Source organism: Arvicanthis niloticus, unplaced genomic scaffold (assembly GCF_011762505.2).
Source record: "Arvicanthis niloticus isolate mArvNil1 unplaced genomic scaffold, mArvNil1.pat.X pat_scaffold_516_arrow_ctg1, whole genome shotgun sequence".
In the NCBI taxonomy this organism is placed as follows: Eukaryota; Metazoa; Chordata; class Mammalia; order Rodentia; family Muridae; genus Arvicanthis; species Arvicanthis niloticus.
The window spans coordinates 49,955-69,705 of record NW_023046145.1 but is presented as its reverse complement, the minus strand read 5'-3'; the positions used below and the strand labels follow the sequence as shown (position 1 = coordinate 69,705).

Sequence of the window (19,751 nt, the reverse complement as noted above, 5' to 3'; positions counted from 1 at the left end):
GCACTGGGGGGGTGGAGGGGGTCTGCCGAATTCTTCTGGCCTCCAGGGGCACTGCATGCAAATGATGCAGATATACGAGCAGACAAAATATCCATACACACAAAATACTAAAATATATTTTTAAAAAATTAAAAAAACAAAACACAAATAGCCTAACAAAAATACCCAACCAAGCAAAACACCATCTTGTACCAGTTTTTTAAAAATGCAAATAAACCAAGCATAATGGCACATGCCTGTAACCCTACTACTTGGGAAGTAGATCAAAGAAGACAAAGATTTCAAGTCTTGACTACATGACAAGCTTGAAGATAGCCTGGGCAATACAAGACACTTTTCTTTCTTTGTTTCTTTGTTTCTTTGTTTCTTTTTTTTTTTTTTTTTTGGTTTTGGTTTTTGGTTTTTGGAGACAGGGTTTGTCTGTGTAACCCTGGCTGTCCTGGAACTCACTCTGTAGACCAGGCTGGCCTCGAACTCAGAAATCCACCTGCCTCTGCCTCCCAAGTGCCACCACTGCCTGGCACAAGACACTCTTCTTGAATGATAAAAACTTAGTAAATAACTAGGTATAATGGCTTCAATCTCAGTTTATAATCCTAGCATGGGGAAGGCTAAGGCAGGAAGACCAGGAGGTCTGGGCCAGCTTGGGTTACATGGTGTGCTGGATAGTTCTAAGACAACTTGACAAAAGCTAAAGACATCTGAGAGGAGAGAACCTCAATTAAGAAAATGCCTCCATAAGATCTGGCTGTAGGCAACTTTGTAGAGCATTTTCTTAATTAGTGACTGATGGGGGAGGGCCCGGCCCATTCTGGGTGATGTCACCCCTGGGCTGGTGGTCCTCTGTTCTATTTTAAAAAGCAAGCTTAACAAGCCAGTGAGCAGCACCCCTCCATAGCCACCCCTCATCAGCTCCTCCCTTCTTGCCCTGTTTGAGTTCCTGTCCTCGCTTCCTTAAATGAACTACAATGCTGAAGTGTAGGGCAAATAAGCCTTTTCCTCTTGAACTTGCTCTTGGACATAGTGTTTCATCAGACAATAGTAACCCTAACTAAGACACACGGTTTACATTATCTCAAGAAAACACAAATCTGGGACTATGGATGTAGCTTAGTGGTAGTGTAATTTAAAGTTTTACTGTTATGTAAGTTGTGTGTGCATGGGCATGTGTTACAGTACTTACGCCTTGTGTGGGGACCACACGGCAACTCTTAGGAGTTAACTCTTTAACTTTCACTGGAGGTTTTAGGGGTCCAACTCAGGTCATGAGGACTTCTCAAAAAGCACTTTCACCTACTGAATTGGTCCCTGAAGCCTCAGAGATCCTTTGTGATTGAGCCTCAGCACCAAAGGGACAGTCAGGAGGAAACCCAAACATAGTAAACAGATATCACATGTAGGTACCTTTGGCCGTTGTTGAGTTTCTCCTGTTGCCTCCTGGCAGAAGGGAAGAAAACCTGTTGACACAGTAGCCACTCTTAGTGTAGGCACTGGTTGAACCCTGTAGAGAGAAAGCTACCACGCTCATTAGGCATTCACAGGTACCCTGACTCTTCATCTTCATTCTACAGGGCTGTCATTAGCCCAAAGAGGGCTGGCAACAGCCTTTTCTGGCAGGAAAGTACTAGGAGGCCAACTCCAGGCCCAGATGAAAAGGAGGCAGACAATCCTTTCAACACACACTAGGCTTGCAGGCATAAGAGGCAGGAAGCAGCTACTCACCCTGGAGGCCACGATAAGGGCTCTTTTCCCAACAGGACACACAACCACAATCCATTCTTGTCCCAAATCTGAAGGAACATCAATTAACCACTCAGAAAGCATCAACTGGGAAGACAAAAACAGTGTTAAAGGATCAGCAGGAGTGTGCCACTCAAACATTACAACAAGAACATTCATATCCTATATACATAACACGAGTACAGCTAAAAGCTGAGGACAGAGGTACTTCTACCCCAAGTGCGGCATCTGTCCTTATCATCACTGTCTGCATCCTACTTACGTCCTTACCTCAAGGCCTACAGTGAGGGGCTTTCCCTTTCCTTATTTGCCTGGTGACTACCAGCATAACTATTACACTCTGGATTTACACCTCAGGAACAAATAATCACCTTGAGTCCTGCTCAGACCTGACTATCATTTCCCAAAGTGACATGCCACACACGACAATAAAAGATACTAAGAAGTAGGCATGGTGGGATAGGTGTATAATCTCAGCTACTTGGGAAGCTCGGGTGGGAGGATGGCAATTCACAACTTGCCTGGGCAACTTAATGAGATGTTATCTCAGATCTTTAAGGCTGGCCTTGAACTCACTATGTACATGACAATGACTCTGAACTTAGGATCCTCTTGGCTCTACCTCCTGAATGTTAGGAATACAGGCCTGAACGGCCAGTGGGAGCTCACACCTTAGATCCCAGCACTGGGAAGGCAGAGGTGGGTGGATCTCTGAGTTCAAGACCTGCCTGGTCTACAGAGTGAGTTCCAGGACAGTCAAAGTTACACAAAGAAACCCTGTCTGGGGGAGAAGGGAGATTTAAGCATATTACATGCATGAGGTGCTCAGAAACTCATGCAGGCTTAAATATAGTCACATGTTAAAAAGAAGAATTCTTGCATGGTTCCCAATGTTTGCTCTAAGGGGCCTTCACTCACAGGAAACACTTCAAAGGTTCTTTTAGATTTACTTATTTCATTTTACATGTGAGTGTTTTGTCTTCACACGTGCATCATACCACGGGTGCTCTTAGAGGCGATCAGAAAAGGGACTCTGGGTTCTCTGGTACTCAAGTTATATTCAGAGCCACGACATGGAGGCTGGGAACTGGACTCCAAGACTCTGAAAGAAGTGCTCTTAACCACTGAGACATTTCTTCAGCCCCAAGATAATGTTAAAAAAAATTCTCATCCTTTGGTTCATCCAGGTGTGGTAGCCCACACTATAATGCCAGCACTTAAGAGGCAGAGGCAGGAGGATCTCTGGGAATTCCAGGCCAACCTGGTCTACATAGTTGAGTTCCAGAACAACAGAACAATAATAATACTGAGATGCTGTCTCAACTGCCCCTCGTCCCCAGAATTTCCTTAGGTCTGGTGTGACAGTGTATATCCTTTTATCTTTAAGGCCAGCAGCAGCACAGGCAGGTACCCGGCTGTGAGCTTCAGGCCAACCAGGGCTACACAATGAAATTCAGCCTAAAAAAAACCAACAAAAATTCCTCTGGCAGGGTGTGGTGGCAAGGTAAATCTCTGAGTCTGAGGTCAGTCTGTGGTTTTACAGAGAGAAGTCCAGGCCAACAGGCACAGTGAGACCCTGTCATCCCCAGCCACCCACACACACCAAAAAAAAAAAGAGGGTCCTTTGATATAAAGATGTGTTGATTTACGAATGTTAACAATACACCAACACACTAGGCTTAATATATGCTTAGGCATATATCTTGGATGTGACCTTACTCTTCTAAATATATTCTGGAACTCTAACAACAACAAGATTATTCGGTTTTACTTACAGTTACAATATCCTAACTCCCGGTACCCCTGTGATCTATAGTTTGGGTTTTTTGGTTTTTTTTTTTTTAAGATTTATTTATTTTTATGTAAGTATACTGTTGCTGTCTTCAGATACACCAGAAAAGGGCATCCAATCCCATTACAAATGGTTGTGAGCTACCACGTGGTTGCTGGGAATTGAACTCAGGACCTCTGGAAAAGCAGTCAGTGCTCTTAACCGATGAGCCATCTCTCCAGCCCCATGATCTATAATTTTGATTACAAAGTGTAATCCTGTTCCATAAGCCTCAGGAATTACCCTGTGATATAATTTAAATCTCCTAGCAAATTTTAAACTCTACTTTATATATATGAGTATTTGCTTGCATGTATATCTGTGCATCTTGTGAATGCCCAGTGCCCAAGAAGCCAGAAGAGAGCATCAGATCCCTCAGACTGGAGTTAGGAACTGTTGTGAATGATCATGTGGGTGTTAGGAATTAGATTTAAGTACCCTGGAAGAGCAGCTAACACTCTTAACTGCTGAGCTCCTCCTAGCAACTCCTCAAAAACAATAACATCAAAACTCATCAAAATCCTATGTGTGGCTATCATAAACGAAATGAAGGGTAACTCCGTCAGTGACTCAGTCTTTCTGTTAACTCCCACAAGTAAGTAAAACCTTTTATGAGGGCTACAGAGATGGCTCAGCAATTAAGACTACTTGTTATTCTTGCAGAGGACCCAAGTTCAGTTTCCATATTCACACAGTAGCTCATAAGCATCCATACCGCCTTTTTAGGGAATCTGACACCCTGTTTTGACCGCCACAGGCACCAGACATACACGTGGTATGCATATATACATACATGTAAACAAAAGACTTGTGCACACAAAATAAAATAAGTAATAAAAATTTTTTAAAATTAGAAAACTTGAAAAAAAAATTAAAAAAAAAAAATTAGAAAACTTGGGGCTGACGAGATGGCTCAGTGGTTAAGAGCACAAGCTGATCTTCCAGAGGACCCAGGTTCAATTCCCAGCACCCCTGTGGCAGCTCACACTGTCTGTAATTCCAGTTCCAGGGGATCTGACACCTTCATGCCAATGCACATAAAATAAGAATTAATTTTTTTTTAATTGGGAAACTTCATTAAACAAACAAGCAAGCAAGCAAGCAAACATTCTGGTTAGCAAGATAACTCCAGTGGGTAAAGACAATTGCCACCAGGGTAATTACCTGAATTCAGTATCTGGGAATCACATGGTGGAGGATAAGACCTGACTCCTACAGGTTTTCCTTTGACCTTCACACACGCACCACGGCAGATGCATCCTCACACATTTCTACTTCTAGTGCTGTGATAAAACACCAGGACCAAAAGCAACTTAGAGAGAGAGAAGGGTTTATTTCACTTGTAATTCCATTGAGTAAGTCAGGGCAGGAACCTGGAGGCAACTGAAGCAGAGGTAACAGGAATGCTGCTTCCTGGCTTGCTTTTCACGGCTTGCCCAGCCGCATCCTTATAGCACCCTGGACCACCTGCCCAGGAGTTGTATTGCCTGTATCAATCATCAATCAAAAAGATGCCCTACAGACTTTCCTGCAAGCCAATCCTATGGAGGCATTTTCTTAACTAAGAGCCCTTCCTCCCAGATGAGCTAGCTTCCGTCAAATTGATATAAAAACTAGTCAACATACACATAGATACATTCAAGTAAATAAATAAAACGTTAAAAAATAAATATAACAATGCTTTCATACTGGCTCATCCTGAAATTCCATTCTGAGAAAGTCAACAATCTGGCTTTACTAGAATGGGGTTCTGAAAAGGACTCCTCAGGCTGCTGGGGCAGCAGGGAACTATATCTCTAGCTTGCTGAATCACCACTAACAGGGTCCAAATCCACCCCAAACCAAGTGGGGCTGGGATAGAGCCCAGTGGGGAATGCTTGCCTGTCAAAGTCCATATGTTGGGTTCAATTCCCAACACTGCTAAAGGTTAAAGGGGAAGGAGAGGGGAGCACGGAGAAGGTAGGAAGTCAAGGCTGGGGAGAGGGCTCATGGTTAACGTGCTTGCTGTGCAAACCGGTGGGGAAAAAACCTTGCAAGTTCTATCACTACCACATGTGTACACTCATGCACACACACAATAATAATAAATGAAATATTCTTGAACATAAAGAAAATAAATGGTAAATGATAGAACACACATTTTCCTAAAGTGTATATACAAAGTTTACACACACACACACCACCACAGTAGCATCATTCATAATAGTCAAAAAGTAGAAGCAATACAAAAGGTCATTAATTGAAGAATGAGTAAATATGTCCCTTTAATGGAGTATTAGTTGACAATAAACACACAAGAATGAATAAATACTATAACATAAATGAACCATGAAAATCTTATGCTAACTGAAAGAAGACAAAAGGCCACAATTAATCCAGAACAGGCTGGTCTATAGATGTAGACAGGTTTGCAAAAGGAGAATGGAGGACTAGTGGGAATGTACTGCTAGTGACTGACTGCTGGGTAACATTTTAACAAATGACTGCTGGGGTAACATTTTTAACAAATGACTGCTGGGGTAACATTTTTGTACCATGTGAAGGTGACTCTGTCCTTCCCCACCTGCCTAAGGAATTCTCTGATTGGCTTTAATTAAGAGCTGATGGCCAATAGCTGGCAGGAAATAGTAGGCGGGACTTCCAGGCGGAGAGAGGGACTATGGGAAGAGTCAAGCTCAGAGAGACTCACTACAGAGCTGTGGAGGAAGCCAGACCATAACAAACTGAGGAAAGTTAACCAGCCATGTAGTAGAACTTAGATTACTATAAATGGGAACTGAGTTATGAGCTAGTTGGGAACAAATGACTATGGAATATTGTAATTATGTGTGTATTGGTGATAAAACTGTTCTAGAATTAGTAACGGTAAAGCACACTTAGAATTCTATACTTGGAAGTAAAGATTAAGGATCTGGAATTCAAGATCATCCTGGCTAGACAGCAACTGAAAGGCCAGCCTGGGCTACTATCTCAAATAAACGTGAGTCACCAGAACAAGACAATAGGAACTGACTGCTGGTGCTGGAGAGATGGCTCAGTGGTTAAAAGTACTTGTTGCTCTACCAGAGGAAGAGAATCCAATTCCCAACACCCATGCCCCAACGGCTCACAACAACCCATAGCTCTAGCTTCAGATGATCAGATACCTTCGGCATCTGTGGTCACCCCCAATAAGTATACATAAATTCACGCATGATGCACGCACACACACACAGAGACACAAACTCAAATAACTAAATATAAATACAATGAACCTTTAAAAAAAGACATTACTGCTAAAGATAATACAGTTAGTCGTAAGATAATAGAACAATCAGCTTGGAACTGAGATGGAAGCTTCCCCCCTTCTGGCTAGCTTCACAGTACCAGAAGTTGCTCTCAGACTACTGGGCGAGAAAAGACATCAATGGTCTTACTGAGCTGTGGAAGACAAATTTATGGCCCTACCCAGTACATGGCTCCATGCATAGAATCATCTAAAGTAAACCAAACTGAATCACACTGGGTGGAATTCCCCACCAGCCTCTGAAAACTTATAAAGTCCAAATATTCCAGTTGTTCTGGGAATTTCTATACAGGCACTGTCTCCCCTTCAGGGCCTACATCATACTGTCTATGGTTGCTACTCTCTTACTCTTTTAATTTCAGCTATCTTGTTTAATGAATCTCCTTTCCAGGTTTGTTTTAGAGTTTTGGGGTTGTTTGTTTGTTTGTTTGTTTGTTTGAGGCAGTATTCCACTATGTAACCCCTGGCTGGTCTATAACTCCATATGAAAAAACTAAACTAGCTTTGAATTCCCAGAGATCTGCCTGCCTCTGCTTCCCATCCTAGGATAAAATGAATGCATTATATACCTATCTCCTTTCCAGGTTTTAAAGGGAAGCCTCTTTGCCCTTTTAAGGCCCTGTCCTGTTGCTTCTGATATAATGAATTGCTCTTTTGATGCTTTCCAACTTCAAGGTCCGATCACGGCACCTTGACTCTCTCAGAGAGAATGACGGTAATGAGAATAAGTGACAGTCCTAAATAAGACATTAATACCTCCCCCTCTAAGGCTTAGGGAACATCTTGGAAGAGGAAATGGAAAATATGAGGAAGGGCTATAAAATGCTTTCTTCTCCATCTTATGGGTATGATCTAACCATTGCAATCATGAACTCATGGCAACTATAGTTTCTTATACTGGGCCTACAAAAGACTGGCCTTGTAAACAAGATCTATACCTCCCTGCTGAACTAGAGGCTAAAGATAGATTCTGGGAGGGGGGAATCAGTGTTTTCAGATGCACATCCATAAATGAGCGTCAGGCTCCAACGTATAGGTTCAAATCCAGACAACACTGACGACCCTGGTTAACTGCAGCAGGCCACAAAACAAAAAGACATGGACTTGGGAAAGGGATTGAAGGGAGTAGGGGGAGTTGTACGGTGAGAGAGACAGAAGACAGGGTGAAGGCTGAGTAAGCAAAATGCATATATACATACATACATACATACATACGACTGCAAATTAACGTGGCTAATAAAATACGGCAAACAGAAAGATAATGTCCTAGAATTAAATAACGTGATAGCTACACAGTCCTCCCTGCCTCTCTCCCTCCCCCTCTTTCTTGAAATTAAATTCCATACTATATATCAGTTTTGATCTAGAATTTATTATGTAGCTTTAGCTGGCCTTGGTAATCCTTGACCAAGGCCTTGACCTCTCAACTAAATGCTGGGATTTACAGGTGCTGGGAATTGAACCTAGGTCTTCTGGAAGAGCAGTCAGTACTCTCAACTGCTAAGCCATCTCTCCAGCCCCAATTTTATTTTCTTATAGCAAAAGTTATATCCTATGCTTATTCTAAAAGTATAGGGGGCTATTTACGATCCATGTCTATATCACAGTGAAGCCTGGTAGCTATACCAAGCCCTTCAATGTTCCTGAACCGAACTGAATTGTAAGAGGCACAAGAATCATGAATTCAAGGCCAACCTGAGCTGTATAGCCAAACCCTGTCACAAATAAACAAAAATGAAGTATAGTTTGTCATAGAAGGTATTGTTTGTACTAGATTTGGAAGAGAAAAACAGGTAAACAGGTATTTCTAAATTCTGAAGGCAACAAGATTCTACAAAGTAGTACATTACAGCAGGGAAGACCCAGCTTTAACTCAGACCCAACCCTTTTCTTCTTCTGGACGCAAGGACTGCCTGGGCCAGTCTCTTTCCTGTTTCCCCTGCAGCACCACCAGCCACAGTAGAATGTTTAGTTGAGTGTGGCACAAGGACCACTGTATCACAGTTCAATGTTACCTCAGCCAACTGGTTGTTCTGCACAGGATCTCTTTACTTAAGGTAATTAAGTCATTAAGATGTACTTCCTACCTGTTACCAACCTCAGTATACCATGTCAAGACTGGCCTAATACGCTAGGTGGGAAAGATGACCAACCAAGAAAGGGATGAGGGACTAGGGTAGTGAATAGGCCCCCCACACCCCCACCCAAGCCAACTATGCAAGGACTATTTAAAAAAAAAAAAAAAAGCCAGGTGTGGTATCACACCCTTTTTATCCCAGCACTTGGGAGGCAGAGGCAGGCTGATCTCTGAGTTCAAAGCCAACCCTGGTCCACATGTGAATTCTAATTCCAGGATAGCCAAGACCCTGTCTTAAAAAAAAAAAAAAAAAAAAAAAAAAAAAAAAAAAAAAAAAAAAAAAAAACAAAACAACTAAAAAAATACATGGAAGGCCAGATATGATGGTCCATACCTGTAATTACAGCAAAAGAAGGGATTGCTGTAAGTTCAAGGCTAGCCAGGGCTACACAGAAAGACCCTATCTTTAAAAAATGACAAAAGACAAAGAGTCTGGGATTCCAGTTCAGTAGTGACAGAACATTTGCCTAACACTGCGAAGCCCTGGACTGTTATGTATTCCCTGCCCAAGAGGATGAAGGGGGAGAATGCAGATGTGGGGTCTGTTTAGAATAGGAGGAGCTCAGGAGCCTCCTGTAGTGAGCTGACGGCCTCTGGTTAACAGCACGGGCTCAATGGGCTAGTGACTCCAGACCACTGTCCACAGACTTCAGCAGTGGGTTTTTGCTTTGTTTGAGACAGGGTCTCACTACATAGCCCTGGCTGTCCTAGAACTCACTATGTAGACCAGGCTGGCCTCAAACTCACAAATCCACTTGCCTCTGCCTCCCAAGTGCTGCGATTAAAAGCATGATACATTGCTAGGTCCAGCTTCATCAGTGCTTCCAAGTCAGCCACTGTTCCCCCTGCAAATATCCCAGAGAGTCCTCATTCGCAAGGCTTGCATGTATTTTGATGGTCTGACTGCACGTGGAAGGAAGGTGCACACTCTACAACACTTACTTGATTAGCGTAGCGTTTTGGTAGCTTCTTGCCAGGGTCTATGTCCATGTCCTCTTCATCTTTCTTGCTCTCCTCTTCCCCACTCTCCATCCCTGACCAGTCATCTTCGGCCAGTCTTCTGGCATGGTTCACATAATCTAACCGCTTGCTGGAGAAAAAGATAAGGTCAGGGATATACCTACCATAAAAAGATATCCCACAATGTGACAGATTTCACTCAATTCAAGGATGACAAATTTAGATTCTGGTGTGGGTAAGAAAAAACAGAATTTCCTTTGCAAAGTTAAACTAGTAACTGTTTCCTCATCATTCCGAATCAGGAAACTCCTTCTGACACACTCAGCCTTCCTCAGTTTCTTAAGAATAGTCAAAGTAAAATATTTATTCTTAAAGGAATTTCCAAGATTCACTAGCTGCATCTGCTGAACCCACATTACCCCACTGCATTCCAGATGAGAAGTAACATTTCCTGTCTGGCATACCCATCAAAGGCTCTGGAGACTGGAAGGAGGAAACACTAAATGCAGTGAGAAGTCCAAAAGAAGAACATCTTCTGGGACTTTCCACATCAGACAGCATGCTGACAAAACAAGTCAACAAACAAACACAACCTCAAAACTCAGCCTTTTCTTGCTTGACCTTCAAAAGAGGTCTCTTGTCTTAAGATTTTGACATCCTCCTGGTATAGTGGCACTCATCCTTGATCCTGGCTGGGAAGGTAGAAGCAGGTGGATCTCTGAGAGTTCAAAGCCAACCTGGTCTACATAGTGGGTTCTAGGAGAGTTACACAGTTAAGACCCTGTCAAGAAAGAAAGAAAGAAAGAAAGAAAGAAAGAAGGGAGGGAGGGAGGGAGGGAGGGAGGGAGGGAGGGAGGAAGGAAGGGAAGGAAGGGTCACCATCTTTAACTTGTTTCTTTTCTTTTCTCTTTTTCCTCCCACGTCCACTTTAACCCACAGTGAGATTTAAACTTCAGGCCTTGTGCTAAGGCCTTTGAGGCTGGCGCTCTATCAAGAAGCTGTATATCTACCATCCACTCTTGGTTTTTATTTAGTAATTTATTAGATCTGGATTCACTTACTTGCCCAGAGCGACCTTAACCAAGGCAGGCTCTGAACTCCTCTGCCCTCTGGCCACAGCCTTTATTTTCTTATTTTTCTGAGACAAGGTCTTACTATGTACTCCTGGCTGTCCCAGAACTTATAATGTAGACCAGGCTGGTGTGGAGCTCACAGAGATCCTCCCACCTCTGAATGCTGAATGCTGGGATTCCAGGCATGCATCACAAACACCCAAGCTTTTGTTTTGCTCAGATAGTCTCAAGTAGCTTAGGATAGTCTCAAATTCCCTAGTAGCCCAGGATGACCCTTTCTCTGTGCATGTGCATGTGTGTGTAGTTGCCTATGGAGGCCAGAAGAGGGCAACAGATTCTGTAGATCAGCAGTTCTCCTCAACCAGTGGGTTGTGATCCCTTTGAGAGACTGAATGACCCTTTCTTTCTTTCTTTCTTTCTTTCTTTCTTTCTTTCTTTCTTTCTTTCTTTCTTTCTTCTTTTTTTTCTTTTTTTTTTTTTTTTGTTTTTCGAGACAGGGTTTCTCTGTATAGCCTTGGCTGTCCTGGAACTCACTCTGTAGACCAGACTGGCCTTGAACTCAGAAATCCGCCTGCCTCTGCCTCCCAAGTGCTGGGATTAAAGGCGTGCGCTACCACTGCCTGGCTTGAATGACCCTTTCACAGGAGTTACCTAAGATCATCAAAAACCACAGATATTTTACATTATGATCCATAACACGGTAGCAAAATTACAGTTATAAAGTAGCAACAAAAATAATTGTATGTATTAAAGTGTCATAACATTAGGAAGGTTGAGAACCACTGTTCCAGGTGCAGGAGTTACAGGTGATCGTGAGCCATCTGACTTTGGTGCTAGGAACTGGACTTGGGTCCTCTGTAAGAACAGCAAGCACTCTAAACCACTAACCCATCTCTCCAGCCCTGATACTTAACTTCTAATCCTCCTACCTCTACCTTTTCCTTCACACTGGGATGCGGATGTATATCAACATGCCAGTTCTATTTATTAAAAATAGCATTTTCAGGCTGGAGAGACAGCTCAGTGGTTAAGAGCACTGACTGCTCTTCCAGAGGTCCTGAGTTTAACTCTCAGCAACTACATGGCGGCTCACAACCATCTATCCTGGGATCTGATGCCCTCTTCTGTAATGCAGGTATACATGTAGATAGAGCACTCATATATAAAATAAAATTTTAAATCTTAAAAAAAAAAATCAGACACAAAAACCAACTGGTTTCTTTGTGCGTGTGCGTGTGCGTGTGCGTGTGTGTGTGTGTGTGTGTGTAGGCTGAAGGCTGATATCAGGAGTCTCTCTCCTTCCCTTTTTCTTGCTGAGGTTAGAGGTTGCTGTTTCAGCTACACTGAAAGCTTCCCCCAGGAAGCTCAGGGAGCACCAATCTCTGCCCTCCACAGCACTGAGTCTGTAGATGCTCACCGCCATGATCGTGTTTTACTTGGATCCTGGGAATCTAAACTGAGGTTCTTATCTTACATAAGAACTTTACACACTGAGTCGTCGCTCAAGCCCTGAGACTCTATCTCAAACAAACAAACAAACAAGCATACAGTAAGTGTAGTACCTCAATAATTGAATTTTTTAAATGACTTCACTTTATCCACTTTATCTATTTATTTTGTGTGTAGGTGTGTAGGCATACATGTGCCACGGGCACATAAAGAGATCAGAGGATAACCTGTAAGGAATCAGTTTTCTTCTTCCACCAAATGGGTCCTTGGGATGGAACTCAGACCCACAGGCTTGGCAGCAGGCACCTTTGCCTCTTCAGACAACTTATTAGCCTGAATTGTTTAACTGTATTGCAAGGATAAAATAAGGTTGCATACAAGTATACACTTCTATCTGTACAAGATAGCTTTGCAAGCGTACAGAAGGAACTAGTAATTTAAGGAGGGAACTAGACCAGAAAGGAATGTTTTTACCATACACGTTTCCATGTATTTTGAGCCATATAATGTGCTACCTATTTGAAAATAATGTTACAGCCGGGCGGTGGTGGCGCACGCCTTTAATCCCAGCACTTGGGAGGCAGAGGCAGGTGGATTTCTGAGTTCGAGGTCAGCCTGGTCTATAGAGTGAGTTCCAGGACAGCCAGGGCTATACAGAGAAACCCTGTCTCGAAAAACCAAAAAAAAAAAAAAAAGAAAAAGAAAAAGAAAATAATGTTACAATAGAAAAGAGGGAAGGAGCTGGGTGGTGGTGGCACACGACTTTAATCCCAGCACTTGGGAGGCAAAGGCAGGTGAATCTCTAAATTAGAGGCCATCACGGTCTACAGAGTGAGTTCCAGGACAACCAGGGCTACGCAGAGAAACCCTGTCTTAGAAAAAAAAAAAAAAAAAAAAAAAAAAAAAAAAAAAAAAAAAAGGAAAGAAGGAAAGGAGAGGGGAAGGGAGGAAAAGAGAAACAGAGAGAAAGAGAGAGAGAGAGAGAGAGAGAAGAAAGCAGGGAAGGAAGGCGGAGTGAACTGGGATGACATGGGATTATGATCAGCAAACAGCTCAGACCTCGCTCATGAGGAACTGTCTGTTAAAGTCATCTACTCATACAGCACTTCACAAAGTCCAGACTCCATGCAACTGGTACAGCTACAGCTAGTTTCTTCCAATTCCCAGTTCCTTAATTTCTGACCCCAAAGAGGCTAAAGATACATTAAGAATAAAGGAGAGGCCTTCGGCCTAAAACATGCCTTATCTCGATTTATCGCTATTTGTTCATTTGGCATTTAGAGCTAAGTGAACAGGAACGGTTCTGCTGATGCTCTGGGGAATTAACTTGGATTCCCAAGGGTAACACAGAAACATCTGAGCTGAAGGCAGAAGGGAAGGGCATACATACCAAGACCATCCTCACAGTGAGTGAGAAGCCACACATGAGCAATCCAGGGGATGAGGGGAAGGGAAATCTAAGCATGGCTTTCATGAATCCCTAAACTGTAAAGTTGGGTACTGCTGCCAAGAAAATTTTAACCAAATAACTGAGTTTTGCTTCAAGAGTTCAGCTTTTTCTCTCCTTATTTTTCTAAAGCGTAGTGACAAGAGATAATTAATTACCTGTGACAGAATTTACCCACCCAACCTTGTGGACAGGAAATGACCTTGTGTGAAGGGGGTTCTAAGGAAACAAGTCTCGTTGCCCACGAAAGATTTGCAGCTCCCAGCATAAAGAAAGAAGCCGAGGGGTAAGAGCGCCCTTACGATTTCTGGAGCTCCAGCAGTCTGCGCCGCCGCTCGCTCTGCTCCAGGGAGCTGTACTTGGACTTGTACTGGGACAGGCGAGGGTGGGGGGCAGCTGTGCTGTTCAGCTCTTGAGACACACAAAAGCTGCTGGCTAGGGCTTGGCTCAGCTCTTCCATCTTCCCTAGAAACATAAAGAAAATGGCTTATTAATTCACTTCGACCATGCTGATGCGCAGTTACGATGTAATTAAAAAACAAACCAAAACAAACAAAAAACCCTCACTTAATCAAAACTCAGTTGTTTCCATGGAGGGAAAGAGTTATACATTAACAATAATAATGTTATTTTCTACCAGTACTTCAATAATGGTAAGTTTAATAGCTGAGAGAATAAAGTCACTCTTTTTTTTTTTTTTTTTTTTCTGAGACAGGGTTTCTCTGTGTAGTCCTGACTGTCCTGGAACTCACTCTGTAGACCAGGCTGGACTCGAACTCAGAAATCTGCCTGCCTCTACCTCCCAAGTGCTGGGATTAAAGGCGTGCACCACCACTGTCTAAAGTCACTCTTTGATTGACTCTTTTTTCTATTTTCCATTCACTGAGACACCATGGACATCCAGTGACGTGACTGAACAACTTAATTTTTTCTCTAAAATAGTTCTAAAGGGCTATCACTTAAAAACAAGAATAACTCTGATGAAAACATTTTTTTGTTTTCTTTTTGGGACAGAGACTCACTATGTAACCCTGGCTGCCTTCAAACTCACAGAGACCTCCCCAACCTCTGCCCCCAGTGCTGGGATTAAAGACATAATCTTTAGCGGTTCTAAAACAATTTTAAAATAGAGCTATAAATGACACAGCAATACCATTTGTGCTGGCTAATTTTATGACAACTATGACAAAAGCCAGAGTCATCTTGGAACAAGGAACATCAATTTAAAAAAATGTCCCATGAGCTGGGGCAGCTCAGTAGTTAGGAGCACTGACTGCTCTTGTAGGAGACCTGGATTTAACTGACAGCTCAACACAGCCATAACTCCCAGGTCCTGGGTTCAATGCCTTCTTCTGACTTCCAAGGTCTCCTGCACTCGCTTGCTGCACAAACATACACGTAGGCAAACATATACACATAAAAAACATTTAAAATGTAAATAAATAAATATTTTAAGAAAGAAAATGCCAAGGCCAGGTGTGCCGACACACACGGCCTTAGTTCTAGCACTTTGGAGGCAAAGGCAGGTCCAGTCTGCATAGAGTTCAAGGACAGCCAGGGCTGCGTTTCAAAAAAAAAAAAAGAAGGAAAGAAAAAAAGAAAGAAAGAGAGAGAGAGAGAGAAAGTCCCTACCAGACTGGCCTGGTACAAGCAAACTTGTGATACATTCCTCCCTCAATTAATGAATGTATTTATTCACTTTACATCCTGATTAAACCCCCCTCCCCTTCTCCTCTGAGAAGGAGGAAGTGTCCCCCTTCCCCAGGTACCAACCTACCCTGGTGCCTCAAGTCACTGCAAGACTAGGCACATCATCTCCCACTGAAGCCAGACAAGGCAGCCCTGTCAGGGGAACAGGATCCACAGGCAGGCAACAGAGTCAGGGTAAGCCCCCGCTCCAGTTACTGGGGGACCCACATGAGAACCAAGCTGTACATCTTGTGCAGGGTAGGGATGGGGGCTAGGTCCAGCCAGTGTATGCTCTTTGGTTGGTAGTTCAGTCTCTGGGAGCCCCCAAGGGTACAGGTTAGTTGACACTATTGGTCTTCTTATAGACTCCCTATCCCCTCTGGGTTCTTCAGTCCTCCCCAACTCTTCCACAAGACTTCCCGAGCTCTGTCTAATGTTTGGCTGTGGTACTCTTCTTAATTGATGAATATCATGGGAAAACCCAGTTCCAGGGCAGGTGATCCTCCGTGGTATAGGAAAGCAGGTTGAGTAAGCCATGAAGAGCAAGCCAATAAGGAAAATTCCTCTACAGCCTCTGCATCAGTTTCTGTCTCCAGGTTCCTGCCCTCACTCCCTCAGTGACAGACTGTTACCTGGAACTGTAAACCCCTTTCTCTTTAAGTTGCTTTTGGTTATAGTGTTTTAGCATAGACTTAAAAGACATCACTTCGGGATATATACCCAAAGGACTCTATGTTCTCCAGCCTTCTTTCTGCTTTCTTTTCTTCTTTTTTTTGTTTTTGTTTTGTTTTGAGACAGAGCTTCTTTCTGCTTTCATGTTATGTATGTTTTGGGTTTTTTTTTGTTTTGTTTTGTTTTGTTTTGTTTTGTTTTTTGTCCTCTTCCCCTTAAAAAGACTTATTTTTTATTTTCCATTTTCTGTGTATGTGTTTTCCCTAGATGTATATATGTGTGGCATGTACAAGCCTGGTGCTCTCACAGGTCAGAAAAGGGCATCAGATCCTAGGAACTGGAGTTACAGAAATGTGTAGATCCATGTTTATTGCTGCATTATTCACAATATCAAGGAAATGGAACCAGCTTAGACAGCCAATAGAAGAGATAATAAAAATAAAAATGGCAGCCGGGCGGTGGTGGCTCACGCCTTTAATCCCAGCACTTGGGAGGCAGAGGCAGGTGGATTTCTGAGTTCGAGGCCAGCCTGGTCTACAGAGTGAGTTCCAGGACAGCCAGGACTACACAGAGAAACCCTGTCTCGAAAATCAAAAAAAAAAAAAAAAAAAAAAAAAAAAAAAAAGGCATACCCCAGCCATGTTGGCATACCTTTAATCCCAGCACTTGGGAGACAGAGACAGATCTTTGTGCGTTCCAGTCCAGGTAGGGCTAACATGAGCCCCTGGATCTGAATGATAAAAATTGAATGTTTTCTCTCTCATGTGGATCCTAACTTTTAATGTTTATCTAAAAGGGTATAGGAATGGATATAGGTAATTGAACTAGATATGCGATCACAAGATCAAGATGTATCGAAAAGGGTGTTCGGGATGGGGGCTACAAAGATGGCTCAGCAGTCGAGAGCACTGGATGCATGTGGAACATGGAGGTGCACACCTTTATTAGTTCCAGCACTTGGGAGGCAGCGGTAGGTAGATCTCCGTGAGTTCAAGGACAGCCCAGTCTAATAGTGACTTCTAAGACAAGCAGACCCTGTCGCAAAACAAACAAACAAAAACTGGCTGCTCTTCTACAGGACCTGAGTGCAGTTCCCAGTACTAACACTGAAACTCAAAAATCATCTGAAACTCCAGTTCCAAGGACCTGATGCCCTCTTCTGGCCTCTGACAGCACCGGGCATGTACATGTTGCACATATATACCTACACTCACACACAGTGTGTACACCAGGAAATGGGAAATAAAAATAAAAGGGGGAGAGGACAGAAGGAAAAAGAGCATGCATGACAGGGAAGCAGAAAGAAAGCTGGGAGGAAGGCACAACAGGGAGATGTCTGGGAGAGAAACAAAAAAAATAGAATTTTGTCTGAAATATGCCACAATGACATCTAAGTCTCTACTTGTTATTAACAAGTAAACAAACACATAAATGATAATTTTTTTAAAAAACGTGGTAGCCAGGTACAGAAGCATTTGTATCACCACCGCGCCCAGAAGGATCACTGCAAATCGAAGGCCAGGCTGGTCTATACAGTGAGCTCCAAGTCAGTCAGAAATACATTAGAGAGACCCTGCTCTAAAACAACAACAACAAAAATGTGGTGATTCACACCTACAATCTTATAACCTCAGCTACTCCACAGCACAGGATGACAAGCTAAAGGCCTGCCTGGGTTACAGAGTAAGCTCACAACCAGCCTGCTAACCTGCTAAGACCTTACTTACCAAGAAAAAAGAAAAGAGAAAACAGGCTGGAACCAGGCTCACCAATACCTAAAATCCCAGCACTGGGGGGATCATGGAAGGATGGCAGGAAAGGAGGAGCAATGCATAGTCTCAAATACACAGGAAATTCTAGACATGTGTGGGTCTATTGAGACCTTCCCTCAAAAAAACCCAAACAAGATGTAGAGATGGCTCAGCGGTTAGGAGCACTTGTCCTAACAGAGGAACTAGGTTCAATTCCTAGGACCAACACACAACAAATCTGATACCCTCTCCTGGCCTCTGTGAGCACCGGGCAAGCACATAGTACACATACATATAATTAGAGACATAGGAAACTAAATCTTTTCTTAAGAGAGTGGCTGGAATTATAGCTCAATAGAGGAGCGTTTCGTTTCCACTGTATATGAGACGCCCCTAGGTCCAATCCCCACTTCTGCAATCCAGTCCCTCAATGTAGCTAAGCCGCTGACTTTGTAGCTCAGCAACAGTGCTTGGTTTCAATTGATTTGGGGATGGAGTAAGGTTAGTAAGCATGGACTCACCATCTTAACCACTCAAATATATAGTTCTGCAGTGGGAAGTCTCTTTACATTGTTACCAACTGTTTCCATCTTGCAAGACCGGGCAGGACAGGATAGGGCATAGGTTGGAAGGGTACCAGAGAGATGATTCAGCCATTAGGTTAAGAGTACTGGTTGCCCTTCCAGAGGACCCGGGTTCCACATGGTGATTCATGACCACCTGTAAACCAGTTACAGGAAACTGAGGTCCTCTTTTGACTTTCCTCCCAGCACTGCACCCATGTGCAAAACACGCATATACATATGCATACATGACACATGAAAATAAACAAATAGAAAAGTAATGGACGGCGCTATAAGAGTTGGTAAAGTACTTGCCAAGTATGTAGCAAATTTTCTCCAAGCCTTGAGTCTGAAACCCAGGAAAAAAAGAAGAAAGCTGCATTCATATATCCTTAAGACATTAAAAATACTTTTTTTTTTTCTGTTTTGTTTTTCAAAACAAAATTTGTTGCACAGATTTTCCGTGCAACATCCCTAGCTATCCTGGAACTCCCCTTGTAAACCAGGCTGGCCTCAAAACTCAGAGATCTGCCTGCCTTCTGAGTGCTGAGATAAAAGGCATGTGCCACCATGCCCGACTAAGTATACTTTCTAAGAAAATTTGTTAAACGTGACATATTACCTTTGTGAATTTAAGGTGTGTATCAGAGTGTTTGTAAATATAACTGGGAGTATTCAGTAGATAATTACTGAGCTTCCCCCTCAAGGTATCCCGAATAGTATGCCATTGAAACGGTCCCTAACGGTACCCTAGGTGGCACACACCTGCAATGGCAGTAAGACAGGAGACGGAAGAAAGCAAACTCCGAAGTGTCAGGCCCACCTAAGCCTCTTCTCCAGCCCTACCGATGCTCCCACCACGCGTCCGTGAACTCTGCGATCCTCCCCGCCACTGTCTCTCTCCAGCAACGGAGTCGTCTGTCTCTCGGTTACAGAATTCTCCCTGCCACACACTAATGTTCCTCCTGAGTTCGGGCCAGACTGCCTGAAATACAACGACAAAAGCAGGACCAAATCCGAGACCCCCAAGACTGGCCTCTCCAGGTAACGGCCTCGAAGCCAGAGTCCTGGGTCGGTCAGAAGAAGTTAGAGCTTGCAGCTAGAGACGACTCCAAAGTACACAGGGCCAGACTCACCGCACCAAGGGGCCACT

At 43.2% G+C, this 19,751-nt stretch overlaps 1 protein-coding gene across 1 annotated transcript; it reads right to left on the bottom strand.

The window, feature by feature from the left end:
- Positions 1-452: 452 nt before the first annotated feature.
- On the bottom strand, positions 453-19,679 carry LOC117702153 (snurportin-1-like). Its single transcript, XM_076706390.1, has 6 exons — positions 19,445-19,679; positions 18,914-18,947; positions 14,226-14,388; positions 9,937-10,084; positions 1,723-1,827; positions 453-1,501 (listed from the first exon to the last, which is right to left on the bottom strand). The coding sequence occupies exons 3-6, from the start codon at positions 14,381-14,383 to the stop codon at positions 1,391-1,393; spliced, it is 522 nt and encodes a 173-aa protein (XP_076562505.1). The 5' UTR covers positions 14,384-14,388; positions 18,914-18,947; positions 19,445-19,679; the 3' UTR covers positions 453-1,390.
- Between the last annotated feature and the right edge of the window lie 72 nt (positions 19,680-19,751).

What these genes read in the sequence shown, in the direction of transcription:
- LOC117702153 (XM_076706390.1), bottom strand. Translation starts at nt 14,383, where the DNA reads ATGGAAGAGCTGAGCCAAGCCCTAGCCAGCAGCTTTTGTGTGTCTCAA. An exon ending in CTGCTGGAGCTCCAGAAATC is followed by an intron (nt 10,085 to 14,225) that starts GTAAGGGCGCTC and finishes CTTTTTCTCCAG; the next exon opens with CAAGCGGTTAGATTATGTGA. An exon ending in CAAAACGCTACGCTAATCAA is followed by an intron (nt 1,828 to 9,936) that starts GTAAGTGTTGTA and finishes TTGTCTTCCCAG; the next exon opens with TTGATGCTTTCTGAGTGGTT.